The sequence below is a fragment of the Hydra vulgaris genome, chromosome 14, assembly GCF_038396675.1.
Source record: "Hydra vulgaris chromosome 14, alternate assembly HydraT2T_AEP".
NCBI lineage: Eukaryota > Metazoa > Cnidaria > Hydrozoa > Anthoathecata > Hydridae > Hydra > Hydra vulgaris.
Window position 1 is genome coordinate 44,394,850 of NC_088933.1, and position 25,151 is coordinate 44,420,000.

General features: G+C 29.7%; 1 protein-coding gene across 1 annotated transcript in view; it reads right to left on the minus strand.

Annotated features, from left to right (window-relative positions):
• The window catches only part of LOC105845168 (adhesion G protein-coupled receptor L4), a 99,179-nt gene that overhangs the window by 27,509 nt on the left and 46,519 nt on the right, over positions 1-25,151 (minus strand). The window contains exons 13-18 of the mRNA XM_065818142.1: positions 9,891-9,971; positions 9,636-9,686; positions 7,349-7,444; positions 7,208-7,274; positions 6,937-7,110; positions 5,685-5,785 (exon numbers count right to left, since the gene is read on the minus strand). Of these exons, the coding sequence (XP_065674214.1) occupies positions 5,685-5,785; positions 6,937-7,110; positions 7,208-7,274; positions 7,349-7,444; positions 9,636-9,686; positions 9,891-9,971 (570 nt within the window). The remainder of the gene's footprint in view (positions 1-5,684; positions 5,786-6,936; positions 7,111-7,207; positions 7,275-7,348; positions 7,445-9,635; positions 9,687-9,890; positions 9,972-25,151) is intronic.

The following is a 25,151-nucleotide window of genomic DNA, read 5'->3' on the forward strand; positions in this document are numbered from 1 at the left end:
GTATCGATGTTTACCCAAGCTGGAAAAAGGTTCAAGACTTCAAAAATTCTATTACTCCTCTGAAAACCGTTCCCCTACCTGAACCATATATTGGAGTTTACTCTAACTTTACAGAATCTGTCAAAATCACAGTAACCCAAATTCTTAAGCTTGAAAATGTCCATAAAACAAATGAACTAACAAATTTAGTTCTTAAAATTAAATTTGGATATGATGGCAGTGGAGGACATAAAATGTATAATCAACTACATAATGTAAATACCAATAATATAATCATGGCAATGTTTTGCCCTCTGAAACTTTTGAACTCTAATGCAGATGGAAACAACTTAATATGGGAACAAATATCTCCAAACTCAGATTTTTCACAGAGGCCTCTTATGCTTCAAATGGGAAAAGAATCACATGAGAATGCACAATCTTTAACCGTTTTTAATGCGGATATAAAAACAATGAAGGAGGAAGGTTTCATTATTATCTTCAACGGACAATATTTGAATATTAAAGTAAACATTGTTGCAGACAGTTTTGACAGAAAAGCATCAAATATATTTCAGGGCCTTGAAGGTGCTTACTGTGATCTTTGTGATTTATCTAAGGAACAATGTGAAGATATATGTACAATTGAACAGGGATTCGTTATAAATAGAGACATCGAAACCATGGAGCAGATATTTTTGGATTTAGTTCAAGAAGACGGCTCTTTAACTAAAAAGTCAAAGGATTATGATGTTCGCCATGGACAAACAGCAAGTCCAATAGCTGGATCTAACGTAAGGTCTGTACAAGTACTCCATGCATTACTCCGTGGATTTGACCACTTTATGAAAGTTGTGGTTCATTTATCTGCAGGAGTTCACGCATGGACAGAGTCTAAGACAGCCAGTACTACGCACTTCCTTGAAATAGAGAAAAAAAATATACAGGAGTTAATTGGAAAAAAACAGGTATCAAGTGGGATTTTGCAGATTCATCAGGTCAAGGGGGTAGTACTACAACTGGCAACAGTGCTAGAAATCTTCTTTATAATGAGAAAAATAGAAAACTGATTACTGACTACATTTCAAATAAACATGCCAGAATGTTAGCAGAGCGGTACGGTTTCTTGTTGTCTAATATTATTCGTGCTATGTCATCTAGTCAGAAAATTAACATAAAAAAATATAGAGATATATGTAAGGAGACAAACATTCTTCTTCGACAAGAAATGCCCTGGGTTAGTTTGATACCGACTATTCATAAGTTATTAGGACATACTTGGGAGCTTATTGAGTTAAATAATGATACAGGACTTAAATCATGGAGCGAGGAAGGCATGGAGGCCAACAACAAACAACTTAGAATATTTAGAGAAAAACTATCAAGAAAAACAAATCAGTTGCAGAACTTGGAAGATTGTTTTAAAAGACTCTGGGTAGGCTCTGACCCTTTAGTTACCGAGCAAAGGAACAAAGGTCGATTACAATGCAAATTGTGTAGTGAGATAGGGCATAGTAAAAAAACATGTTTCAAAGTACATGAAAATGACATTGTTAATACTTTGTTTATGTAAAATAAAAAAATTAAACTTGAGCGTTTGCTATTTTTTTAGTCTTTTTAAAAGTTTAGATAAAATAACTAGTGCATTATGCTTAAAGAAACAATTAAACATAGTTTTTATAACCACAAATAACTTAAAAACCGGGTGTTTGGTAAATATATGTGGCATACCAAAACAATGGCAACAGTATGAAGTTTCTAAATAATATATGGTTTAGTATTACCAAATTTCCGGTTTTTGAGATATTTGAGGAAGTAAACAAAATTTAAGAGATTTTTTTTTGCAGAAACTGACTTTTGCATTAAATTTTTTTTAAAGAAATGAAATTTTTTTATTAATAATGTTAAAAAAAAAAAAAGGAGTTAATACTTTTATTTTGTTCATTCAATTTCGTGAGAAATGAAATATTTTTTTTAATTTTTGTTTATAAATCTGCTGCATATAATTAAAATTAGAAAATGTATGTGAAAAATCTAACTCTGCGGTGTGAACGTTTTTTTTACATGTTTTTTAAAACTTTGAAAGGTTGTCATTTTTTAACCAGGCATGATAATCACCTCTAGTCTTTTCCATTTAAGTCGAATTTTATTGTAGTTTCAAAAAATCATAAAAAAATTTTAGTCCAGAAATATAGATTTTTTCATTTTGTCCACCATTTGGACCACTGTGTAGTGGTATCAAAGTAAAGACACTGTACTTTATCCTTTAATTCAAAGTTAAAAATAAGTTATTCTATAGCTTTTTTTGGGTGTTCTTCAGAACCTAAGTCAATTGCTGGACAGCTAACCTGTCTTTTGAAAACTGTTTTCCTTCAGTAAGTTTTTTCACAATTTTTCCATCAAAATGAATAGTTATCAGAGAATTTGAAGATTTAGAAATGCTTTTTATATTGTTTCTGATTTCATTTGCATCCATTTAACACAGCGTTCTCGGCTGCTCTGTATGATAAAGAGTTAGAGCATACAAACTCAGACATGCATCCTCCAGAATTGACAATAATACTGCTAAGAACTGCTGTATGTTGATGTGGAGTTAAACCCTCGCTAACTGCTGTGTGAGCAGTATAGTGCAAGAAATCCTTGGGTAGATTGACAGAATTTGTAGGGTCAATATATGGCCTAATTTCAAATTTACTATCAATTGAATTGTTATATTTAGGGTTAGTTTTAATATTTGTTATGTATATTATTTTGTTTAAATTTTGATTTTCAAATAGAATATAGGTATGTAGAGATCATGATTTTATCTTGTTCTGAATATAATTGCACTCAAAGATATAATAAAGGGGTTTCTTTTCATGTGTAAGTAGCTACAAATCATTCTTTGCTAAGATCCTACCTTATATTTTAAATATAAATAGCATATTATTTTAATATGCCTTTTTTGTTAGTAGTTTTACGAAAGATCGGGAATTGAGGAGAAAATGGATACAAGTTATGCGGAGGGATGGTTTTACTCCTAGTAAACTGTCTAAACTTTGTGGTAAACATTTCACTCGTATGAAGGAAGTCTTTGGAGTTCACTAAAGAAACTAGTAAAAAAAAAAGATTTCTTCTATATTTGATTTCCCAAAACTTTTATGAAAAAGTATCCGAGAAAATTACCAAAAACAGACAAAGTATTATCTCAAATAATACTTCCAATGATTCAATACAGTAAGTCTAATGTAACTAACCTTTTCGCAATGACATATATTGATTTAAAACTTTTAAGTTTACTTTTTGTAACACATATTATGTACCTATATATATATTTACATTAGACTTATTGTATTGAGTTATTGGTGATATTATTGTTAACATTAATGATATAATTATTAACATTATTGTTCCTAAAAATATATACATATTTTTAGGAACAATAATATTGATAATTATATCATTAATGTTAATAATAATGTCAACAATAATCACCAATAATTCAATACAGTAAGTCTAATGTAAATACTTTACAATGGCATACTTTACAATTACTTTTACAATGGCATATATTGATGTAAATGTTTGAGTTTACTTTTTGTGACATATAACATCTTTATATTTTTAAAAACGCTGTTGAAAAGAGTAAAATCAATCCTAACACCAATGGAAAACGATATATTGGTGTATTTGATGAAAATGACATAGTAACATCAGAAAATAGTAAAAAGTTTTTAAAATTAAAATAAGTAATCTTGCTGCTAAACAAAAGACAATTAAAATGCTTCAGCAATCTAACTGTTGTTTAATAAAAAGGATTAAAGACTTACATTCATTCCTTCATCATTTTAAATCGAAAAGTATGAATCATATGAAGAATCAAAATGATAAACTATACTATGATTTCTGAAGAAGTATCAACTACACTAATAGTATGATATATACTTTTATTAAGAGTAGTTGTTAAACATTTATATTTGTGACTTTAATTTTATTTTTTATTTTATTTTTCTATTTAGTTATTCTAAGTATTTATTACTTATTTAAGTTATACCTTAGGGATTATTTTGTTTTAATCAACCAATTATTGAAGTATGTTTTTAATTTAGTAAGTTTTTATGATTAAAAATTTATTACATTAAACATCAGATAACAGTTAGGGAGAAATTTAGTTTATCACAATTACGGTAGAAATAGCGATGAGTTAAAAATTGTATTTGTCATAACAGTAATAACTGTCGTTATGATTGTAATGCTATTGTGATACTTGTGTGTGTTTGGGTTGTGTATCATTTACATAAAATCTTTTTGGCTTTTTACTATCTTATCCTTTATTTCTTGATACCCCAATCAATGATGCCCCATTTTACTTGATTGGGTTTTCAAGTATAAATATGATGTTGTAACTGAAAAAATATTTATTTAATCTATTTAATTTTACGGAGCTATGTCTGAGTCTACAAAACAGTTATTTTGTCAGGTTTTACAAGAAAAGTTAAAAAGCATTACCCACCAGAATTACGAAGCTTTAACATTAAATTTTTATTCTGCTTAAGCATATAGTAATGTTACCATAGTTATGTTACCATAGTTATGTTACCATAGTTATGTTACCATAGTTATGTTACCATAGTTATGTTAGGAAAAAATTTAATAATGCACTTCTTCATCCAGGAACTATACAAAAATGGTATGAAAGTGTTGACTGTTCCCCTGGATTTTGTAAAGAAGCTTTAGTTACTCTTCATAGCAAAGTAAAAGAGGCTCAAGTAATTGGTCATCGTGTTGTGTGTTCATTGATGTTAGATGAAATGGCCATTTGAAGAAAAATTAAATGGACAGGCCATAAATTTTCTGGTTATATTGATTTTGGTGCTGATATTAATAATAATAGTTGACCCAAAACAAAAGAAGCTTTAATATTTATGGTAACTGTGTAAATGGACGTTGGAAACTTCCTGTTGTATATTTTTTAATTGATAATTTAGATGGTAGTGAAAAAGCTAATATTGTTAAGCGTTGTCTGCAATTTATTTATGAAAGTGGTGCAGAAATTATAAAATTATTATTATTACTGACTCGATCAACGATTTACAACAAAATAAACGTATACAAAGTGTATTAACAAAGCAAATTTTATTTTCAAATCAATAAAAAGTTAATGTGTATATTAATGTAATGGATAATAAAACACGTAAAATTGTATTAACTGTTACAATTTTTATTCTAAGAAATCTAAGAATGCATTAAAATAATAATTGATACAAATAATAAATTTTATAATATTTTAAAAAACAATAATAATAAGAATGTTTATTACAAAATTTTACATTTAACAAAAATTGTTTTCTATTCTTAAAGCTTTATGTAGTTTGTATCGCGTTTTGCTTTGCCCAAACATGACATCGCGCCCTAAAAGATCTCGGCTTCAAAATATTTAACTTACGGCAATCAGTTTATATGGTCGAAGGGTCCCAAAAGCGGGGTAAAGTTTTCCTAAAAACAGGGACTCTTCCCATGATCAATAAAATTTTTGTTAAAAATTTAAAGTACTAATTTGGGGTCAGAGCAGATCATAAGCGAGGGCTCTTTTCAAATTTTTGACATGACCTATTTTTGAATAACCCTAATATATATATATATATATATATATATATATATATATATATATATATATATATATATATATATATATAAATGCACACAAATTTGCAATCAACACTTACTTGATAAATTGAAGTTAATGCTTTAGTGATGTCTGATTTTATACCGCTTTTTAACATAAATTTAATACATCTTACATCAGAATTACACCATGCTACTAAATCTAAACAAGTTTAAATACAATTTTACAATATCTAAATAAGTTTAAATACAATACAAACATTTACTTTTAAGTTTAAAAAGTAAAGCAAATTAAAGAAAAGTTACTTTTTTACAAGCAAGTAAATAACCTTTTTTTTTTAAAAAACAATTACAAAATAAGTAAAAAAACCCTGCATAGTTTTTTTTTTTTTAAATTTTCAAGGTGTTAAAAGAGTAGTGGAGGAGGACTTGATTGCAACTGTTATTTTTTAAAAACTTTAGCATAAGTTTGCCAAATGTCGCACACAAGCAGTGAATGATTGAGGGAAAAGTAAAGTACATTAGAATAGAGAACTATTTTTTAAACAAAGCATACTTTGACAGTTGCCCAGAAATAAATAGAGATTAGTAAAAGATTATTTTAAAATATCCTAATATAATGACAAAAAAAAAAAGACAGACAATGCATCTAAAAAATACTTAGAAAAATAAAAAAACAAAAATTTTTATAAACACTTAAAATGAACAAAGATATACAACAAATATATCACATAAAACTTGCAAAAGAAAATATTGATTGCAAAATAAAAAGTATGCATACAACAATGCAAGGTCTATAAAAGGAAAAAACAAACATTAACACTAATGTGTAAACATAATTTGTGTAGTGATTTAGTAATAAACATCTCCTCAGAGTTGCGTCTATGATTAATGACAAATTGATGAGGATCAATAACTAGTTTATTCTGCCAGATAAACATCATCACCATCATAAAAATGCTTTACCCTTCGACTCACGATAAAATGAAAATGATACAACATCTAAGCCATATTTGCCCCCAAAACAATAACAAAATAAGTAAAAGAAGTCTGTACAAAAAAAATTGTTTGTTTATTTTTATTTATCTTTCTATTCAAGGTATATTAAAAAAGCACAAGGAAAGACTTTATTGAAAATGTTTTTGGAATGGAGGAATTATTTGTTGCAACTGTTTTTCAAACCTTTATTTTGATTAAAAGACTATTCTGATAAAACCTTGTCAACCATGACTGCTGTGGAGAGGAAAATGTTTGTAATATAAGTCTTCACTCTTTTAAATAAATTTTTAGGCCCTCATCAAAACGCCAAAAAAAAAAAAGATTGAAGTATCTCAAAACTGTATTAAAATATACCAGGACAACCATTTTCTGTACAAACAATTTCTTCACGAGAATTACCAGCACATTCCATACCACCATTTTGAGGTACAGGATTAGAACAAAAACGATGTCTTTTCTGGCTGCCTTCAAAACAACTCCCGGACCAAGGCGACCAACTGCTCCATTCACCATTAATGGGATTAAGTTCTAAACAAAAATATTTTCTATTTAGTTTACATAAAAAGTCCTAAATGAATATTTTAGTCATCATTCAGGCAAGAAGTTTGAAAATAGAACAATCTACTTGTACTACAGTTGTCAGTAGAGTTATAAAAATTCTTGCAAACACAAGTGAGATCTGACGCACAAAACTAGAAAATAAAAGTAACTCATTCAATTTAAAATGTAATAAAATACAATTATGAAAACAACAATCAAAGTGTACCCCATTTCCTGAACATTCATTTCCGTCTGTTTTTAGACATGGGATGTAAAAAATTTCTAAAGCTGCATTGAAATTGCATTCTTTATTTCTGCAAACCTAAAATTTTGAAAGGTATAAAAACTTCTTAAAAAACCAACAAATTTTTACAGCAGAAATCATTTATTTTTTCGGAAAAGATGTGTGATTGCTGAATAAATATTTGTTCAGCATACACACAACTTTTATGAAATAAATAACTTAAAAATTTAACGTAGCTTTTTAATTTTTATAACTTAAGTAGTATTAACTTCAATGGAACTATTTATGCAAACAATAAAAATACTAAATCAACAATCAAAAAAATTTAATTAAGTAGGTCAAATCTAAGCATTAAAATAAAATTCAAGATATCAGATATTATATCTAAGTTAAGTTATAATGGTGTAGTTTAATTCAATTATTAGTTTAACAAGTAAATAAACAATAAAATAAAAGTTTAACACCTATGCAGACATAAAGAACTAAAAATGTAACAAAATTTGAAATGTATAAACATATTGTTAACATTTAGCACTTCTAAATCTGTCTTACCATATACCTCCACTTCATAATAAATCTAAAAAAACTGATCTCTATTTGTGGATTAAAATGTTACAATTAAATAAAGACATAAGCAAATCAAAACAATCTAAATTAAAACTTAATATTTAACAAATCATGCCAAAACATTTTGTAACATTACAGCGTTTGTCTTTCTCTTTATTAAACCTTAAATTATTACTGTTGTCAGCATATATAATAATTGGATATGCTTTAATGCTTGGTAGATCGTTTATATAAAGTATAAATAATAGAGGTCTGTCCACTGAATCCAGTAGAACACCACTTGCAATTTTTTTCTTATCTAAGTTTTGGTTACCAATTGTTACCCTCTGTTGTCAGTTTGCTAACCAGTTAGCCATCCACTTAAGTAGAGTTCTACATGTCATATGCTTTATGTCAATGCAGGAGCTAATAGCGTGATATTTTGTTAAACGCTTTTGCAAAGTTACTATAGATAACATCTATGGCATATTGTAGGGACTTGGCATTTAATAAAATGCCTCTTGCATCTTATAAATTAGTAGCACAATCTGGCTTCAGAAGAAAACTATGGTGATCTATGGTGATTAGGTTATTTTTAATGCAATGTTTAATTGTATAATTTTTTGTGGATTAAACACTATCTAATTGTTTTTGTTATCATAATAAATTATAAAGTATTGCAAAAACCATACAGATGCTTATAGTTATAAAGTCTGTTGCATATGACTTTTCTAAATACTTTACTAATGTTAGACAAAAGAGAAACTGGTACATAACTTGTGTGATCCCCTTAGTGAACCATCTTTATAGATAGAAATGACTTTGGCTGAACATACAATAAAAAACTTTTTCAAAAAAATTTAATGTGCTACAAGTTGCAGCGGCCTTGTTTGTCGAGGTTCGTGTTTCTTGGTTTTGGGGAGGTAAATAATTAAAAAATGTATATATTACATACATTAATATATGTGTGTATATATTTAAATATAACAGGGCTTTGGAGTCGGAGTCGCAACATTTTTAGCAGAGTTAGAGTCACTAAACTAAATCGCGACCCTGACTCCAATAGTAAAACTTTTCGGTATTGCACATCCATGTACAAAATATTTAACCTTCAAAGAACTTTTCATATATTTGGCAAAAAAAAATTTTCTTAAACTATTGCAAAATATATTTTAAGGAAATTAAAAAATTTTTCAAAAATTTGGCTTTGGAGACATACTCTGAAAAGCTCAACGATTAGAGTCAGAGTTGGTACTTTTTACGACTCCACACCCCTGATATATATGTATATATATATATATATATAAATTAGTAAAAACACTTATCTAACTTTTATCTTCTACAGCATGTTTCGCCATCAGTAGGCTCATCAGGAAGCCTGATGAGCCTACTGATGGCAAAACATGCTGTAGAAGATAAAAGTTAGATAAGTGTTTTTACTAATTTATTATTGCTCTGTTCTTTAAGAGCACTTTATTTATAGAACACACTGACATAATTTATATATATATATATATATGTACACACATATATATTTCATATAATTCCCTTTAAAAAGCAAAGAACTAATGCTAAAATTATATCCATATATCCATAGTATTTAAGTACTGGAGTTTTGGATCAAAATTGGGCGCTCAAACTGGTATACCGCTGTCAAAAATTTATGGTTATATATTAAATATATATACACATAATTTTAATAAGCGAAAAAAAGTAAAAATACTGTTTTTAACTTGCAAGAAGTTCCATCACGAAGGATTTTGTCATCTGGACACTAAGTAAAAGTAATAACATAACAAATTAAACATTTATTAGTTTATAGGTATTCCTAGTTCATGGTCAGTGATTCTGTATAGTTATTGACTCAAAACTAAATATAAAAAAGGACCACGAAAATGAGAAAAACCTAATAATAAGAAAAAAACACTAAAATAACAATATTCTCATTAATTATGAACACAAAGGAAACAGTGAATACAATTTCATTATCTCCACTGCAATACTCTGCTATATCACATTCATTGACTTTGTTTCTGCATAAAGTGCCTTGTCTTTTGAACTAAAAACAAAATATTAAAATATTAATTGCAAACCAAAATAATTTTTTTACTTTTATATCAAATGCTATTATAGTCTTATTTTCTTTTTAATACAATTTATTTTTATTAAATATTTATTTCTTATTCGCATTTTATTGCAATTTTAAATTAAGTTATTAGAGTGCATCTCTTTCAAGAACTTACAAACAATGACTCTAAAGTTCAGGGTTCCACACTTCTGTAGTAATTATAGATGAGTTATGTTTTTCTTAGAAATGTGTAGGTATTAAAACTAAGTAAAATTCATTTGAAAAATTTCTTTTTTAACAGAGAAGTTTTAGAAAGTGACTCAAAAAACTAAAGTTTCATGATTTGAGTAAAAAGAGTGTTCAAAACTACCTCGCAAGATGTTTTCAAAAATTTGATGAAATACTTTTCACTGAAAATTTTATTATATAGAAAATCTTTGTTTCATTATTCAAATGTTTGAGATGAGCAATGTTAAGGTTGTTTGTTTAATACTAGTTCTTAAACACAAGAATTTATATTAGCCTTACTTATAAAACAAAAGATTTTTTTAACCATTACTTAAAAAACACAAGAATTTAAAAAAGTCTTACATAAATTGTTACAATCACCACAGAAACACTAAAAAGTGTTTGTGTGATGACACTCTTAGTCACATTCTAAGACTTAGAATTTTTTATTAGACATTAGAGTTTTTTTGATTGAGAATATTTGTTATTAGAATAGAATAGAATATTTTTAAAACATATTTAGAATCTGTTAAAATGATATTATATAATTATCCATACAAAGATATAGAAACTGGAGCAAACAAAACATTTTATCATTGAATGCTAATGCTTCTATGGAAGCTGTTGCATAATTTATAAAAGTTACCTTTAAATATCATCATCATTATTATTATTATTACCTTTAATTATTAGTTTCAACTTTAATAGTTTTTATTATTTATTACTTCTAATAGTTATTGTTATTTGTTACAAAATCCATACTTTCTTAATACTGCTTTTAAACTGATATAAACTTATAAAATTAATCATAAGGTTAATTTGATAAATTTATATCAAATGACACAAATTTATAGCCCATGGTTTTGCATAATATTTAAACAAATCCATGATGTTGCTTTTTAAATGTAATTCATAATTCTTAAAAAATTACATCTCCAAATCATAGGTTTTAAACTTAATTTGGTATTATTTTTTGAAAGCCTGATTTAAGAAACTAAAAACTGATTGAAGATTATATAATATAAAAAAACATAACAAAAAAAAAAAAAACAAGAAAAAAAAAACTATTGCAAAAAGAATTAGATGGAAGAACAATTGTAATTTTATATAAAAAAACTATTTTCAATCATTTCTAATTTAATTTCATTTGTTTTGTTTATTTGTTTGACATTGAATTTGTGTATATAAGGAAATTGTGTATATAAAAAAAAACTTTATGTACACTGTTGGAATTCATTTACAATTCAATTTCATTTTTGATTGATATCTTATTTATGTATGAGTATATATATATATATATATATATATATATATATATATATATATATATATATATATATATATATATATATATATATATATATATATATATATACACACAAATTATGTTGCGTGTATATATATATATATATATATATATACAAAAATTATGTTGCATATATATTTATATATATATATATATATTTTTTTTTTGTTATTCACCTCCTCAAGGCCAAGAAGGCCACTACAGATGAGGAGGCTACTTAATAGTGGTTATAACCCTCTCTCAACTCTATAAATCCGAAACACGAACCTCGACGAACAAGGCCGCTGCGCGGAGAAACAAGTTGAGCGCGGTACTACCAGGGACGTGGTGGGGATCGAACTCGGAACCTCTCGCTTATGAAGCGAGCGCTTTACCACTACACCACTACCGCATATATATTAATATATATATATATATATTAATATATATATATATATTAATATATATATATATATATTAATATATATATATATATATATATATATATATATACACATATATGTATATATATATATATATATATATATATATATATATATATATATATATATATATATATATATATATATATATATATATATATATATATATATATATACAGTTAAAATTTTTAAAAATGTCTTCTCTCACCCTCTAAATATGTGCTATTTGATAAAATAATACTGGAATAAAAAATTTTTGAAAAAAAAAATTTTAGGGGTAGCTTAAGACCCTTAAACATAGACGAGTCCCCAATATTATCATAAAAAAATTTCTGAAAAAGTATATCATGTTGGGTCTCACAAGAAGCGATATTTCAAAAAAATTTCACAAATAATAATTTTACTATTAAAAAATTATTGTTTTAGAGTTAATTGCAAAAATATTTCCTTAACTAAAACTAACTAATTTAACTAAAAATGGAAAAAGTGAATTTTTAAATACATATATAATAAATGAAAATTTCAAAAAAAATTTCAAAAAAATTTCTTTTGCATTCCAGGGAACTGATTTTTTTTGTCATCATAAATCGTAAAATTTCCGTATATCAGATCAAATTAAAAAAATTTATATATCAGTGAATTTCAGTCCAATTTTAATGTTATTTGTGTATAACACATAAAAAAAACTGGGAAAATGATTGACATTAAAAAACCAAGATTAAATTACGGCCAACAACGACTGGGAGCCAGGAGGGCTGTCTCCAGACTTTAATTTTATTTTTTAGAAATATCAAGTAATATTAAGTAATAATAAAAAAATTTGAGTAAAAAAAAAAAAATTTTACCTGCAAGGGTACTTGTTTATTTTTAAGATGTCAGATTGTAAAAATTACATCTTAAAAACAAATAAATTTTAGTCCGCTTTTTATGTTATTTTTGTCAAGATATATAAAAAAAAAAAAAAAATGACATCAAGGTTAACTATTTGTTTGGCAAAGTTATATATTCATTTTGAAACATATATTTACAGTATAAATAATCAAGTGTCTTTTAAAAAGCTAACCCTAACCCTGAGTGTCTTTTAAATCGAGTGTCTTAAAAAATTCAAGTGTCTTTTAAAAAAAATGCTAATTAAATCATTTTAAGGCATTAATAGTCTATGAGCCATCTTGGCCCTGACAAATCCATCTCTTCTCTGAAATCCACAAACAGTTACAGATGCAACTGTCAACGCATATGTCATGGTCACTCATATAAAGAAAAATTATAGCTTCTCCATTAGTAAGCCTTCTGCTATGGGAAAGATTGCCACATTTAGCCTTTTTAAGATTTGGGTCCGTCAACATGTAATCAGTTTATAGCCGAGAAATGAATCTGTTGACATTGAACTTAGATTTTTTTCAGGGATCTGGATTAATGGCTCTAACTGGGCAATAGGTTCAAATGTAACAAGTCTTTCCATACTGTTCACTTTTGAAAGAGCTTTTCTAATCGGTCCAGTGAAACCAACAATTGAATTAGTGGGTCCATCCAGAGTGACAATAATGTTCCTCATTGCAATGTAGAATAAAAATAGAACAGAAACACTTTCTAATAAACAATAGTTCAAGGTATTGCCGTCATGGGTGTAAAATGTGTAATATAGTGACCGTCAGGTTCAGAAGTAACACCTGAACATGTCCTATTTAGAAATTACTACTGATGTTGCAGCTGGTGGAATATCAAATTTCAAAGAAGCTTCAGCAGTATTACTAATAGACATAAAATTTAGTTTCCACTTATCAGTTGAAGGAGGTTCATCTTCTATTTTTATTCTATTTGAATTATCATCACTTATGAAAGACTTAAAAAGATCGTTATTCTTTGAAGTTTCTTCCTCTTCTTTTTTTCTAACTTTTTTTTCTAAACTTGACTTTCTTTTCAGTTTTATTCTGGTGTTACTTGTCATTTAATGAAGTCTCATCCTTTTTTTGTGACTGTTCCTTAATGCTCCAAAAACTCTTATTCATCTAGTTTATTTCCTCGAATATCAATTCTTCGGAATTTGCTTCCTTCATCTTGCTTTCCTGATTCATATAAATTGCAATCTTTTAAATCGTCTGTCAATCATTATCTTGCTCTACAATCTTGATCTTCTCTCTTCCAGTAACTTAAAAGTAAAAAACTTCCTCTTTTCTAAAGAAACCTGTCTAGCTGTTTCCTTAGTATCTTTACAAGTCATATGATATTTTGATAGTTACCCAGATTTTTCTCTTTCAGCTTTTAACCAAATAAGTTCACTTTTTGGAATCTTTTTTTCTCTCGAAGAGGTATACTGAATATATGCATAATCTAGACAACTATTTAATTTTGAGCACTTTTCATTACATAAAGTGATTTCACATTTACAAGATGTAATGTCAAGAAATTTATTCTAATTTGATTTCCCAGGTAGAAATAATTTTTTGGGCTTCTTTTCCTCTAGAAATATTTGCATTTTTCTGTTTTTCTGTACCAACGATATCTTGTTTATTACCACAGGAAACTTGAAAAAAGCATTTAATCTTGTCCACTGTTGAAGAACCAAGTCTGTGTTGTTCTATTATCATACTTAAAAATAACCTCTTTAAACATTGTTATCTATATGTGTACAAGTAGAGCCTACTATATTTCTATACTTTATTTTTAATTTTAACTAACCTTTTAAAGGTCATGAAGACCACTCCAGTCAAAGAGGCTACTTTAGTTATGATTGAAACCTTCTCTCAACTTTATGACTCCTAAACACAAACCTTGATGAACAAGGCCGCTGTGCGGAGAACGCGGTGGAGAAAAATAATTTAGATATCTAAACAACATATGACTGTTGTTTAGATATCTAAACTTGTTTTTCTTTTTTACATCTTCACTTCCAACAAGGCTGCAAGCAACCACTATTAGAGTTGGAAGTTACTGGAAGAGAAAAGACGAAGATTGTAGAGCAAGATAACGATTGACAGACAACTTAAAAGATTGTAATTTATATGAATCAGGAAAGCAAGATGAAGTAAGCAAACTCCAATAAATTGATGTTCGAGGAAAAAAACTTGATGAATAAGAGTTTTTGGAGCATTTAGTCACAAAAAAAGGATGAGACTTCATTAAATGACAAGTAACACAAGAATAAATTTTAGTAGATGGCAAAAGAGACACTAGCTCTTTAGAGCTGTGCCCTTTATAGGTTGGTTGCAACAACAAGTCCAACTATGTTTACAATGCATTTTTACACCTTGTCTAAAAGAGAAAGGGCATCATTAGAAGATCCACCCAGATATGAAACAGTATTCCATACAAGGACAGATTTAAGATTTATAGAGATAAAGAAAAGAGTCCAGATTAGGAAAGTGCCAAGCTTGATAAAAAGATGCAACCTTAGCAGATGCTAATTTTGCAATGAATTTTATATATCGTTTCCAAGAAAGATCGGAAGTAAGAGTTAATAACAGAAGATGAAGGGTTGATGACTCATTAAGTACATTACCATTCATAAATATAGGAAGATATAAATTTTTGCGATAACGATTAACTAAAAAAATTGAGTTTTATCTGAATTTTTAATTTAATCTGAAAGTCCATCAGCCACTGTGATCCTTTCCAAGCTCAGATGCCCCCTCCAAGCAATCAGAGAGTGTTGGCTTCTTTTTACGACAAGAATAAATGTAGTGCCATCAGCAAACAATGCCACCTTAGATGTAAGAATATCTGGAAATTGTTAATGTAAATTAAAAAGAGTATAGGGCCAAGAATTGAATCTTATGGAACCCCTGAAGATAAAGGATATGAAGAAGAGTGCTGTCCATCGAGTACAACTTTTATACTATGATTGGAAATAAAGGACTCAATAATCTTAAATATGTTACTAGATACACCGTAAAAAGAAAGCTTATGGAGAAGATCAGAATGCCAAACTTTATCAAAAGCTTTAGAAATGTTTAGAGCGATAGCATTAACCTCTCCCCCACTATCTAATGCACGATGAAACCTATTGGTTATTACTGTTAGCAAATCAGCCGTAGAACAAAAAGATCGAAATCTGTATTGATCAGAAAGTAATTTATTAGACTCAAGATGAGAGATTAAGTGATTGTTAATTAAAGATTCAAAAACCTTGCTTATAATAGGAAGAAGATTATTGGGACAATAGTTAGATGAGTCAGATCGCTCTCCAGAATTTTTGAAGAAAGGGAAAGCAGCTTTCCAGCATGCTGGAAAACAAGACTCTAATAAGCACTTGTTGAATAGTTTTGAAATTATGGATGACAGCTCTGGAGAAAACTTCCTCAAGACTACAAAAGGTATGTTTTCTGGACCACAAGCTGTAGAAAAGTCTAAGCAGTAAATCACTTTTGATACAGACGCTGGAGTGATACGAATGACAAGCATTGGATCAACCTGTTTGACGGCTATATCAGGTACCAGTGTAATCAAGAGATGATATTGATGAAAAGTTTTTAGCAAACAATTCAGCTATGTCATTAGGTGAGGTGACAAAGTCTGAACCATACAAGAAAGGTGGAGTAACAAACTTGCCTTTATTATTGATACTCTTAAAGATTCTCCAGAAGTCACAAGAGCCTAATTTTTGAGATGAAATACGAGATTTTATGACCTGAGAATAGTGAGCTTTGGCGGTAGACAAAACCTTTTTACATTGGTTTCTAGCAATAGAAGCACATTTGGCAACAGGAAAAAAAAGATTTCTACCCAAGGGCCATCGCAAAGAAAATCATGGCAAGAGTCCCAGTAAGCTTAAAGGGAGTTGTAAGAGGTACGATGATAAGGGGATTCAGGTGATGAAGAAGAATGAGATATTAGTTTTAGAGAGATCAAACTGTGATTAGATGCATCTTAGGGTGAATGTTGAGAAACTGAGCACTGACTATGATCAGACATAAGTCGAGTAGAGAAGGTAAATGATTCAGATTGTCTGGAAAGCGAGTTGAAAAGTTGACTATTTGAGTTAGAGATTGAGAAAGGCAAAAATTGAGAGCCTTAATGCCAGCAGAGTCACTGACACTAGAACCAAGCCATTCAGTGTGATGGGCACTAAACTACTAATAAATTAATAAAGAATTCTAAGTAAACTGCTTATGATAGTAGGGTCATTCCATATAAGATGAGCCTATTGTTTTGAAAATTTCCAAGGTGACTGTCTCAGATTTTCCTGTAATTTACACCCCTTCTAGGTATTATAGAAAAGAAGATTTCCCTAAAATGTCAACTCATTATCTTAAAGCATTCTAAATAGACTTGTTGTCATTCTCAATAAATTGCTTAAGTAGGCTAAGAAATTAATTTTCTTAAATGCTGTAGGCATTTTGAAAAATTAATGTCTTAACCTATTTTGAGCAATTTATTGCCTTTTTCAAAGTCTTATTTTCAAATCCATATAAAAAAAAAAATAATAATAAAAACTTGTCTTAAATACATAAAAACTAATCTGATGGCAGTAATCTACCTCAAAAGTTACAATAAATTGAAGGCCAAAAATAGTTAGTTTTGGCCCTCAAAATCTAAAATAAAAAACTTGGAAGAAAAAATTTCAATAATAATAAAGCAAATAAAAGCGGAATGCACAAGCAAATGTAAAAACTATGTTATTTTGTGAAAATATAGGTGGTTGTCATCATTCATGATAAGTTTTGTAACATTGGATTCAAAATTATAGAAGTTAGACCCCTAAAAAAGCCTCCAGGCTTAAAATGGTAAAATTAGGTCCATTTTAGAACCGAAAACTACCCAGGTGTCCAGCAAATTTAACACTCGAAACCTTTAGGAATTTATCTTCAATATAAGAAGAAATACAGAAAAAATAATTTTGGATTGTCTTGTAGCTGCTCAGATATCTGAACTTAAACTTTCTATTATAATAGGATTCTGGAATTTAAAATCAGCCATTTTGAATTGATTATATCTTCAAAACAGATGAACATTTTAATGTAAAATTTTGTTAATTTATTTTTAAACAAGGAGTTTAAAAATAAGTTTTAAAATAAAGATATCCATACATGAAGGCTTATATTTTTCCAATATGTGAATAAATTTGAAACTCAAAAAAAAAAGCCAAGAAATAAATCTAAATTACAATAAAAGAATGTAAAAAATAAGATTATTATTAAGTATAAAATCTTGTTCTCAATAAAATAGCCTAAATATTGTTGTTGACCATTTCAAAACTATATGATATTTTTCAAATTCTTGCTCAAAAATGTAATACATGCTAGATATATTCCAGCATGCTAAACCACCTTCTTCATTTTTATTTGCAATAATTTTTTTTTTTTTGTAATTCACCTCTCCAAGGCCAAGAAGGCCACTACAGATGGGGAGGCTACTTGTGGTTATAACCCTCTCCCAACTCCATAAATCTGAAACAAGAACCTTGACGAACAAGGCTGCTGTGTGAAGAAACAAGTTGAGCGCGGCACTACCTGGGACATGGTGGGAATCAAACTTGGAATCTCTCGCTTATAAAGCGAGCGCTCTACCACTAAACCACTACCACATTGTTTAAAACATGTTTCACCTGATATACATTTCATTTTTAGCTTCCTATCATTACATGGTATAAAACACTGATGTGATTGCATTCCTGGAAATCTTTTAGAATTAAAGTAGTGGTCATCAAGCTTAGCATTTTCTATAGGTTCTGTTATATTAGTTTCAAAAATACTAAGGAATTTAATACCTGTTTTATTTTCAGTACACCATTTAAACAATTTAGTGACAGATAATTTTTGGTTATTTTGTAGGCTAGCCTTGCTACAAGTTTTTTTTTATTTTGTAAGCTAGTCCTTGCTACAAGAGTTTTTGGAGCACTTAGGAACAGTCACAGAAAATGGATGAGACTTAATTGAATGGCGAGTAACACAAGAATGAATTTTAGTAGATGGCACAAGAGACGCTAACTCTTTAGAGCAGTGCCCATTGTAGTAATTGTAGAAAAAAGAAAGAGAAGCAACATTACGACGATGTGATAATGGTTGGAGGTTGGCTGCAAGAGCAGGTTCAACTATGTTTACAACGCGTTTTTGCACCTTGTCTAAAAGAGAAAGGGCATCATTAGAAGATTAGACTTATATACTCTTCTAATTTCTACATTAGGGCAATTATCACAACTATGAAATATACAGCTGCGATCCTTAATGTCACATGCTGTTTTTGGTAAAAGTTCTTTATATTCAATGTTACTGGACACTGCGTAAGTAATCAACTTTGAATTTTGTTATACTTGACAGACACAAACTGAATGCACACCAGATGCACTATCTACTGTTACACACCATTTTGGACGAAGCTGATAAATCTTTTAAAATCCTATTTTCTCTTATGTTTTTAGAAATTCTAAATGGAGCTCTTTAACATTTACAAGTAATAATCGATTTTGAATAGGTTGTTTATGACCATCCATTTTAACTGAAACAAATTCTTTCTTAATAGGACAAATCCAAGAATATTTGTAACACTGATAAAAATTCTTGATATTTGTTTTAAGCGCTTGTGATATCTTATTTCTAGTAATTTTTTTACTCTCTCCTAAGATACCTTTAGTTAACTCACTTTTTTAACAATTGACTTTGGTACAGAAAAGTATTCTGTTGTTTGTTGGATTGTCCAACTATTTGGTGTTAATGTTAATAGGTTTATTTTTTAATTTCTGTTTGATTTAGTAATTTTTTGCTAAATGGCTTCACAAAATAAATATTGGTCTATTGATTTTTTCAAATATTTATTGTTTATGGAGCAACTAATAGCAATTTCATTTTTGTAAATTCCCAAATAAATTGAAATTATTGTTTGGCAAGAATTTAAAACCTCCTTTAACTTTTTTTTTCTATAACTAGGTCTATGTTTCGCATACACACCGACTTTAATGGAGAACAACCCAACAACCTGAATGTTTTATTTGCTAATTTAGAACCAGTCGGAATATATGATGTATTGGTTTCATCATTTGTTCTATTGTTTTCAAAAGTTTCATCTTTCTTACGACAAGTTATGTGTATGCAAACAAATAGTATATTGTGCAGCAATTTATTTGAATAAAATAAAAAACTACCTGATAATGCTAATTTAGCTTCTCCAATAAGAAAGAAAAAAGTTTTTTTTATTGACTAAGATCTTTTTTTTCATCTCTGCTTTTAATTTCTTTATTTTTTTATCATAAACTTGCATAAATGTATTTAAAAAATGAAAGAAATGCATTATTAAAAAAAAAAAAAAGATTAATTTAAACTAACCATGAACTTCAAAATTGTTAATTTCTCTAGATTTCTGCTACAAAGCTTCGATTAGATTAATAAGTACTTAATTTTATTTTTTTATAGTCTAAAAAAGTTGAATTGTTTAATATGGCATAAGTATTATGATAATTAATCAAATACAAGATAAAATTAAATCAAGTATTTTATGATAATCTAATAATTTCAAGCTAAATACTTCACTTTTTCATGTTTTTAACACTTTTTACTACATAAAATAATAAAAGCAAAGATAGATCAATACAAATTTTATAAACAAAAATCAGTTCAAAATTTTCATATTATTACTTCCCCAAGACTTCATAATATAAACACTTTTTTGTGCTTTTTGTCTGTTTTTTTAAATAAAATGGGCCCTATGGTAAGCACAAAACTGATCCAATTGGGTTAACATTTTTTCAAAGTCATTTTGAACACCAATATCCTATGTTTCAAGGGATAGTATATTGAAATTTAAATATTTTCTCAAAAGCATATACCCTAATATATATATATGTATATATGTATATGTATATTAGTGTATATAATATATATATATATATATATATATATATATATATAATATATATATATATATATATATATATATATATTTTGTCAGATCAGGTTATCCTGCTACTGGTAACATGTTTTGTCAGATCAGGTTATCCTGCTACTGGTAACATGTAACCCAGTACAATCTGCTTCATGTCCTGCTGCCTTGTAGGATACGCCTTTTTAGGCAAAGGCTAGGAGATGCCAACTCCGATTTAAAACACCCCCTGCCTTGGGGCTCTTGGTTGAGTAAAGGCTAGAGATGGTGTCTCGATAAAAATACTCATCTTGGGCAGATGTTAAATGCACCCAGCTACTGTCTTGTAGAAGGCCTCCTAGGCAAAGACTTAAGGGGTAAACAGATTCTATTTGTTGACCAGCCTCGCACCCCTTCTTCATCTATTAGGCTGGCGCAGATGTATTTTTAATACATTGTTTCCAGTTTAGGATGTTGAATGCTGGATCTTCTTGACTCAATGCATGGGTTTGCTTGTGTCACTGTTTTTATGACTAGGCAACTCATTCTATTATCTCCTTATGAGGGTACAGCTCTAAAACTCAGTTTTATGGTTCTGAGGCCGGCTGGTAGTCAGGTTTCCCGAACTCTGTGGTAGCTCTCAGAGAGGCTGATTCCATCAACAGCTGAAAAATATCAAAGTATTAACAGTGCCATGTTGCGCATGGATGGTGTCCCTGTTTGTACTTTTGGTGTGCATTGCGGAGGCCACATTTGGAGCCCTTTGTTACGGCTTAGGGTTTATTAGTAGTAATGAGGCAATTGCTTGGGCTATTAAACGGTGTTCTGAGTACTATCTATGCTTTGAGTCAAGTTCTTCAATCTAATTTAAAAATGAATAAAGTACCAAAAACTATAAAACACAAAAAACCATCATCATCACCAAGTTCTCTACACCTATCATTCACTAATATTCGTGGTCTTCGAAGTAACTTTTCTTCTGTTGAGTCTTATCTCTTGCAAAGTTCACCAGACCTACTTGCTCTTTGTGAGACTAATTTGAGTTCGGCTGTCTCATCTTGTGATCTTAGTGTTGATGGTTATCTTCCTCTGATTCGTAAAGACTCCAATAGCCACATGCTTGGCCTGGGCATTTACATTCGTAAGAATTCACCTGTTTGTCGTGAAACTAGATTTGAATCCACAGACTATTCTTTCATGTGCTTTCGTTTAGCACCACTTCACGCTATTGCCTTTCTCTTTGTTCTATATCGATCTCCTTCATCTCAAGACTGTACACTTTTTGATGTTATTTCTGATCATATTGACCAAGCCCTCTCTCTTTATCCATCAGCTAATATAGTTGTTGTCGGTGACTTTAATGCTCACCACTCTGAATGGCTTGGCTCTAGTGTCAGTGACTCTGCAGGCATTAAAGCCCACAACTTTTGCCTTTCTCAATCCCTAACTCAAATAGTCAACTTTCCAACTCGCTTTCCTGACAACCCTAATCATTTACCTTCTCTACTCGACTTATGTCTTGTTTCTGATCCTAGTCAGTGCTCAGTTTCTCCACATTCACCCTTAGGTGCTTCTGATCACAGTTTGATCTCTTTAAAACTAATATCTCATTCTTCTTCATCACCTGAATACCCCTACTATCGAACCTCTTACAACTACAGTAAAGCTGACTGGGATTCTTTCCGTGATTTTCTTCGTGATGGCCCTTGGGTAGAAATCTTTCAACTTCCTGTCGACAAATGTGCTTCTTATAAAACTTCATGGATTCAGGCTGGCATGGAATCTTTTATTCCCTCTCGACGATTCCAGGTCAAGCCTCACTCTCCTCCATGGTTTTCCTCACACTGTGCTGCTGCGATTGCCAATCGAAACCGTTACTTCCATATTTATCAGCAAAACAATTCTCCAGAAAACAGACGTCTTTTCATTACTGCTAGAAACAACTGTAAAAAGGTTTTGTCTAACGCCAAAACCCGCTATTCTCAGGTCATGAAATCTTGTATCTCATCTCAAAAATTAGGCTCTCGTGACTTCTGGAGAATCTTTAAAAATATCAATAATAAGGGCAAATCTATAATTCCACCTCTCTTGTATGGTTCAGACTTTGTCACCTCACCTAAAGACAAAGCCGAACTGTTTGCTAAAAACTTTTCATCAATATCATCTCTTGATTCCACTAATTGCGTTCTACCTGATATTGCCAACAAACAGGTTGATTCATTGCTTGACATTCATATCACTTCAGCATCTGTATCTAAAGCGATTTCCTGTCTAGACTCTTCTACAGCTTGTGGCCCAGACAACATACCTGTTATTGTCTTGCAGAAGTGTTCTCCAGAGCTGTCGTCTATACTCTCAAAACTATTCAACAAGTGCTTATCAGAGTCTTGTTTTCCAGCCTGCTGGAAAGCCGCATCTGTTATCCCTATCTTCAAAAATTCTGGGGAGCGATCTGATTCGTCTAACTACCGTCCCATAAGTCTTCTTCCTATCATAAGCAAGGTTTTTGAATCTTTAATTAACAAACACTTAATTTCTCATCTTGAATCTAATAACTTACTTTCTGACCATCAATATGGATTTCGATCTTCTCGTTCTACAGCTGATTTGCTAACAGTAATAACTGACAGGTTTTATCGTGCATTAGATGAAGGTGGAGAGGTTAAGGCCAACGCTCTTGACATTTCAAAAGCGTTTGATAAAGTTTGGCATGCTGGTCTTCTCCATAAGCTTTCTTCTTATGGTGTATCCGGCAACATCTTTAAGATCATTGAATCCTTCCTTTCCAATCGTAGCATAAAAGTTGTCCTCGATGGACAACACTCTTCTTCTTATTCTATAACTTCAGGGGTTCCTCAAGGTTCTATCCTTGGCCCTATACTCTTTTTAATTTACATTAACGATCTTCCAGATATTCTCACATCTAAGGTGGCATTGTTTGCTGATGATACTACCATTTATTCTTGTCGTGATAAGAAACCAACACCCTCTGATTGCCTGGAGGGGGCATTTGAGCTTGAAAAGGATCTCACTTCTGCTACAGCATGGGGCTCACAGTGGCTGGTGAACTTTAATTCAGATAAAACTCAATTTTTTTTAGCCAATCGTTATCGCAATAATTTAGATCTTCCTATATTTATGAACGGTGATGTACTCGATGAGTCACCTACTCTTCATCTTCTAGGATTAACTCTTACTTCCAATCTTTCTTGGAAACCATATATCAAATCGGTTGCAAAATTAGCATCTGCTAAGGTAGCATCTCTTTATCGAGCTCGCCACTTTCTTACTCTGGATTCTATTCTCTACCTCTATAAATCTCAAATCGGGCCTTGTATGGAATACTGTTGCCATATCTGGGGCGGATCTTCTAATGATGCCTTTTCTCTTTTAGACAAGGTGCAAAAACGCATTGTAAACATAGTTGGACCTGCTCTTGCAGCCAACCTTCAACCATTATCACATCGTCGTAATGTTGCTTCTCTTTCTCTTTTCTACAAATACTATAATGGGCACTGCTCGAAAGAGCTAGCGTCTCTTGTGCCATCTACTAAAATTCATTCTCGTGTTACTCGTCATTCAATTAAGTGTCATCCTTTTTCTGTGACTGTTCCTAAGTGCTCCAAAAACGCTTATTCGTCTAGTTTTTTTCCTCGAACATCAGCTCTTTGGAATTCGCTTCCTTCATCTTGCTTTCCTGATTCATATAATTTGCAATCTTTTAAATCGTCCGTCAATCGTTATCTTGCTCTACAATCTTCATCTTTTCTCTTACAGTAACTTCCAACTTTAATTAGTGGCTGCTTGCAGCCTTGTTGGAAGCGAAGATGTTTAAAAAAAAAAAAAAAAAAAAATTTTTGACCCAGGCATAACTTCATTCCTAAAAAAGCTTTCTTCACAACAATACCTTTGTGTAGTTTCATAACCTACAAGAAACATCTTTTTATGATAAAAACATATATAACTATGGTCAATTAAAGTTATTATATATTATTATACAAATTATTATGAATGACTTTATAAAAAGCATATTATATATATAACAAAAATATATTTAAATTTTATAAAGTATAATATTAGTAAGGATTAAAAATAGAATTTTAAAAATGATTTAAAAGTTTCTATATTGTTTTCTATATATTTTTATAACATCAGTTGGTTGCAAATTTTTTCTTCTTCTTCCATGAAGCTTTGAAAAACTCTTTTGCCAACTATTTGAGTAAACAAAACGTTATATCAATCAAGGTTTAGGAAAACTCCGATATTACATTTTTTGTTACTCATTTTAACTCTTAGTTTTAAGGTACTTGTTATTATTTTATCTAAATATAAAAACATTTTTATTTCATTCATCAAAATTAATAAAATGTATTTGCATCATACATAGTCAATAACTTAAAATAAAGATTGCATCATTATAAAATG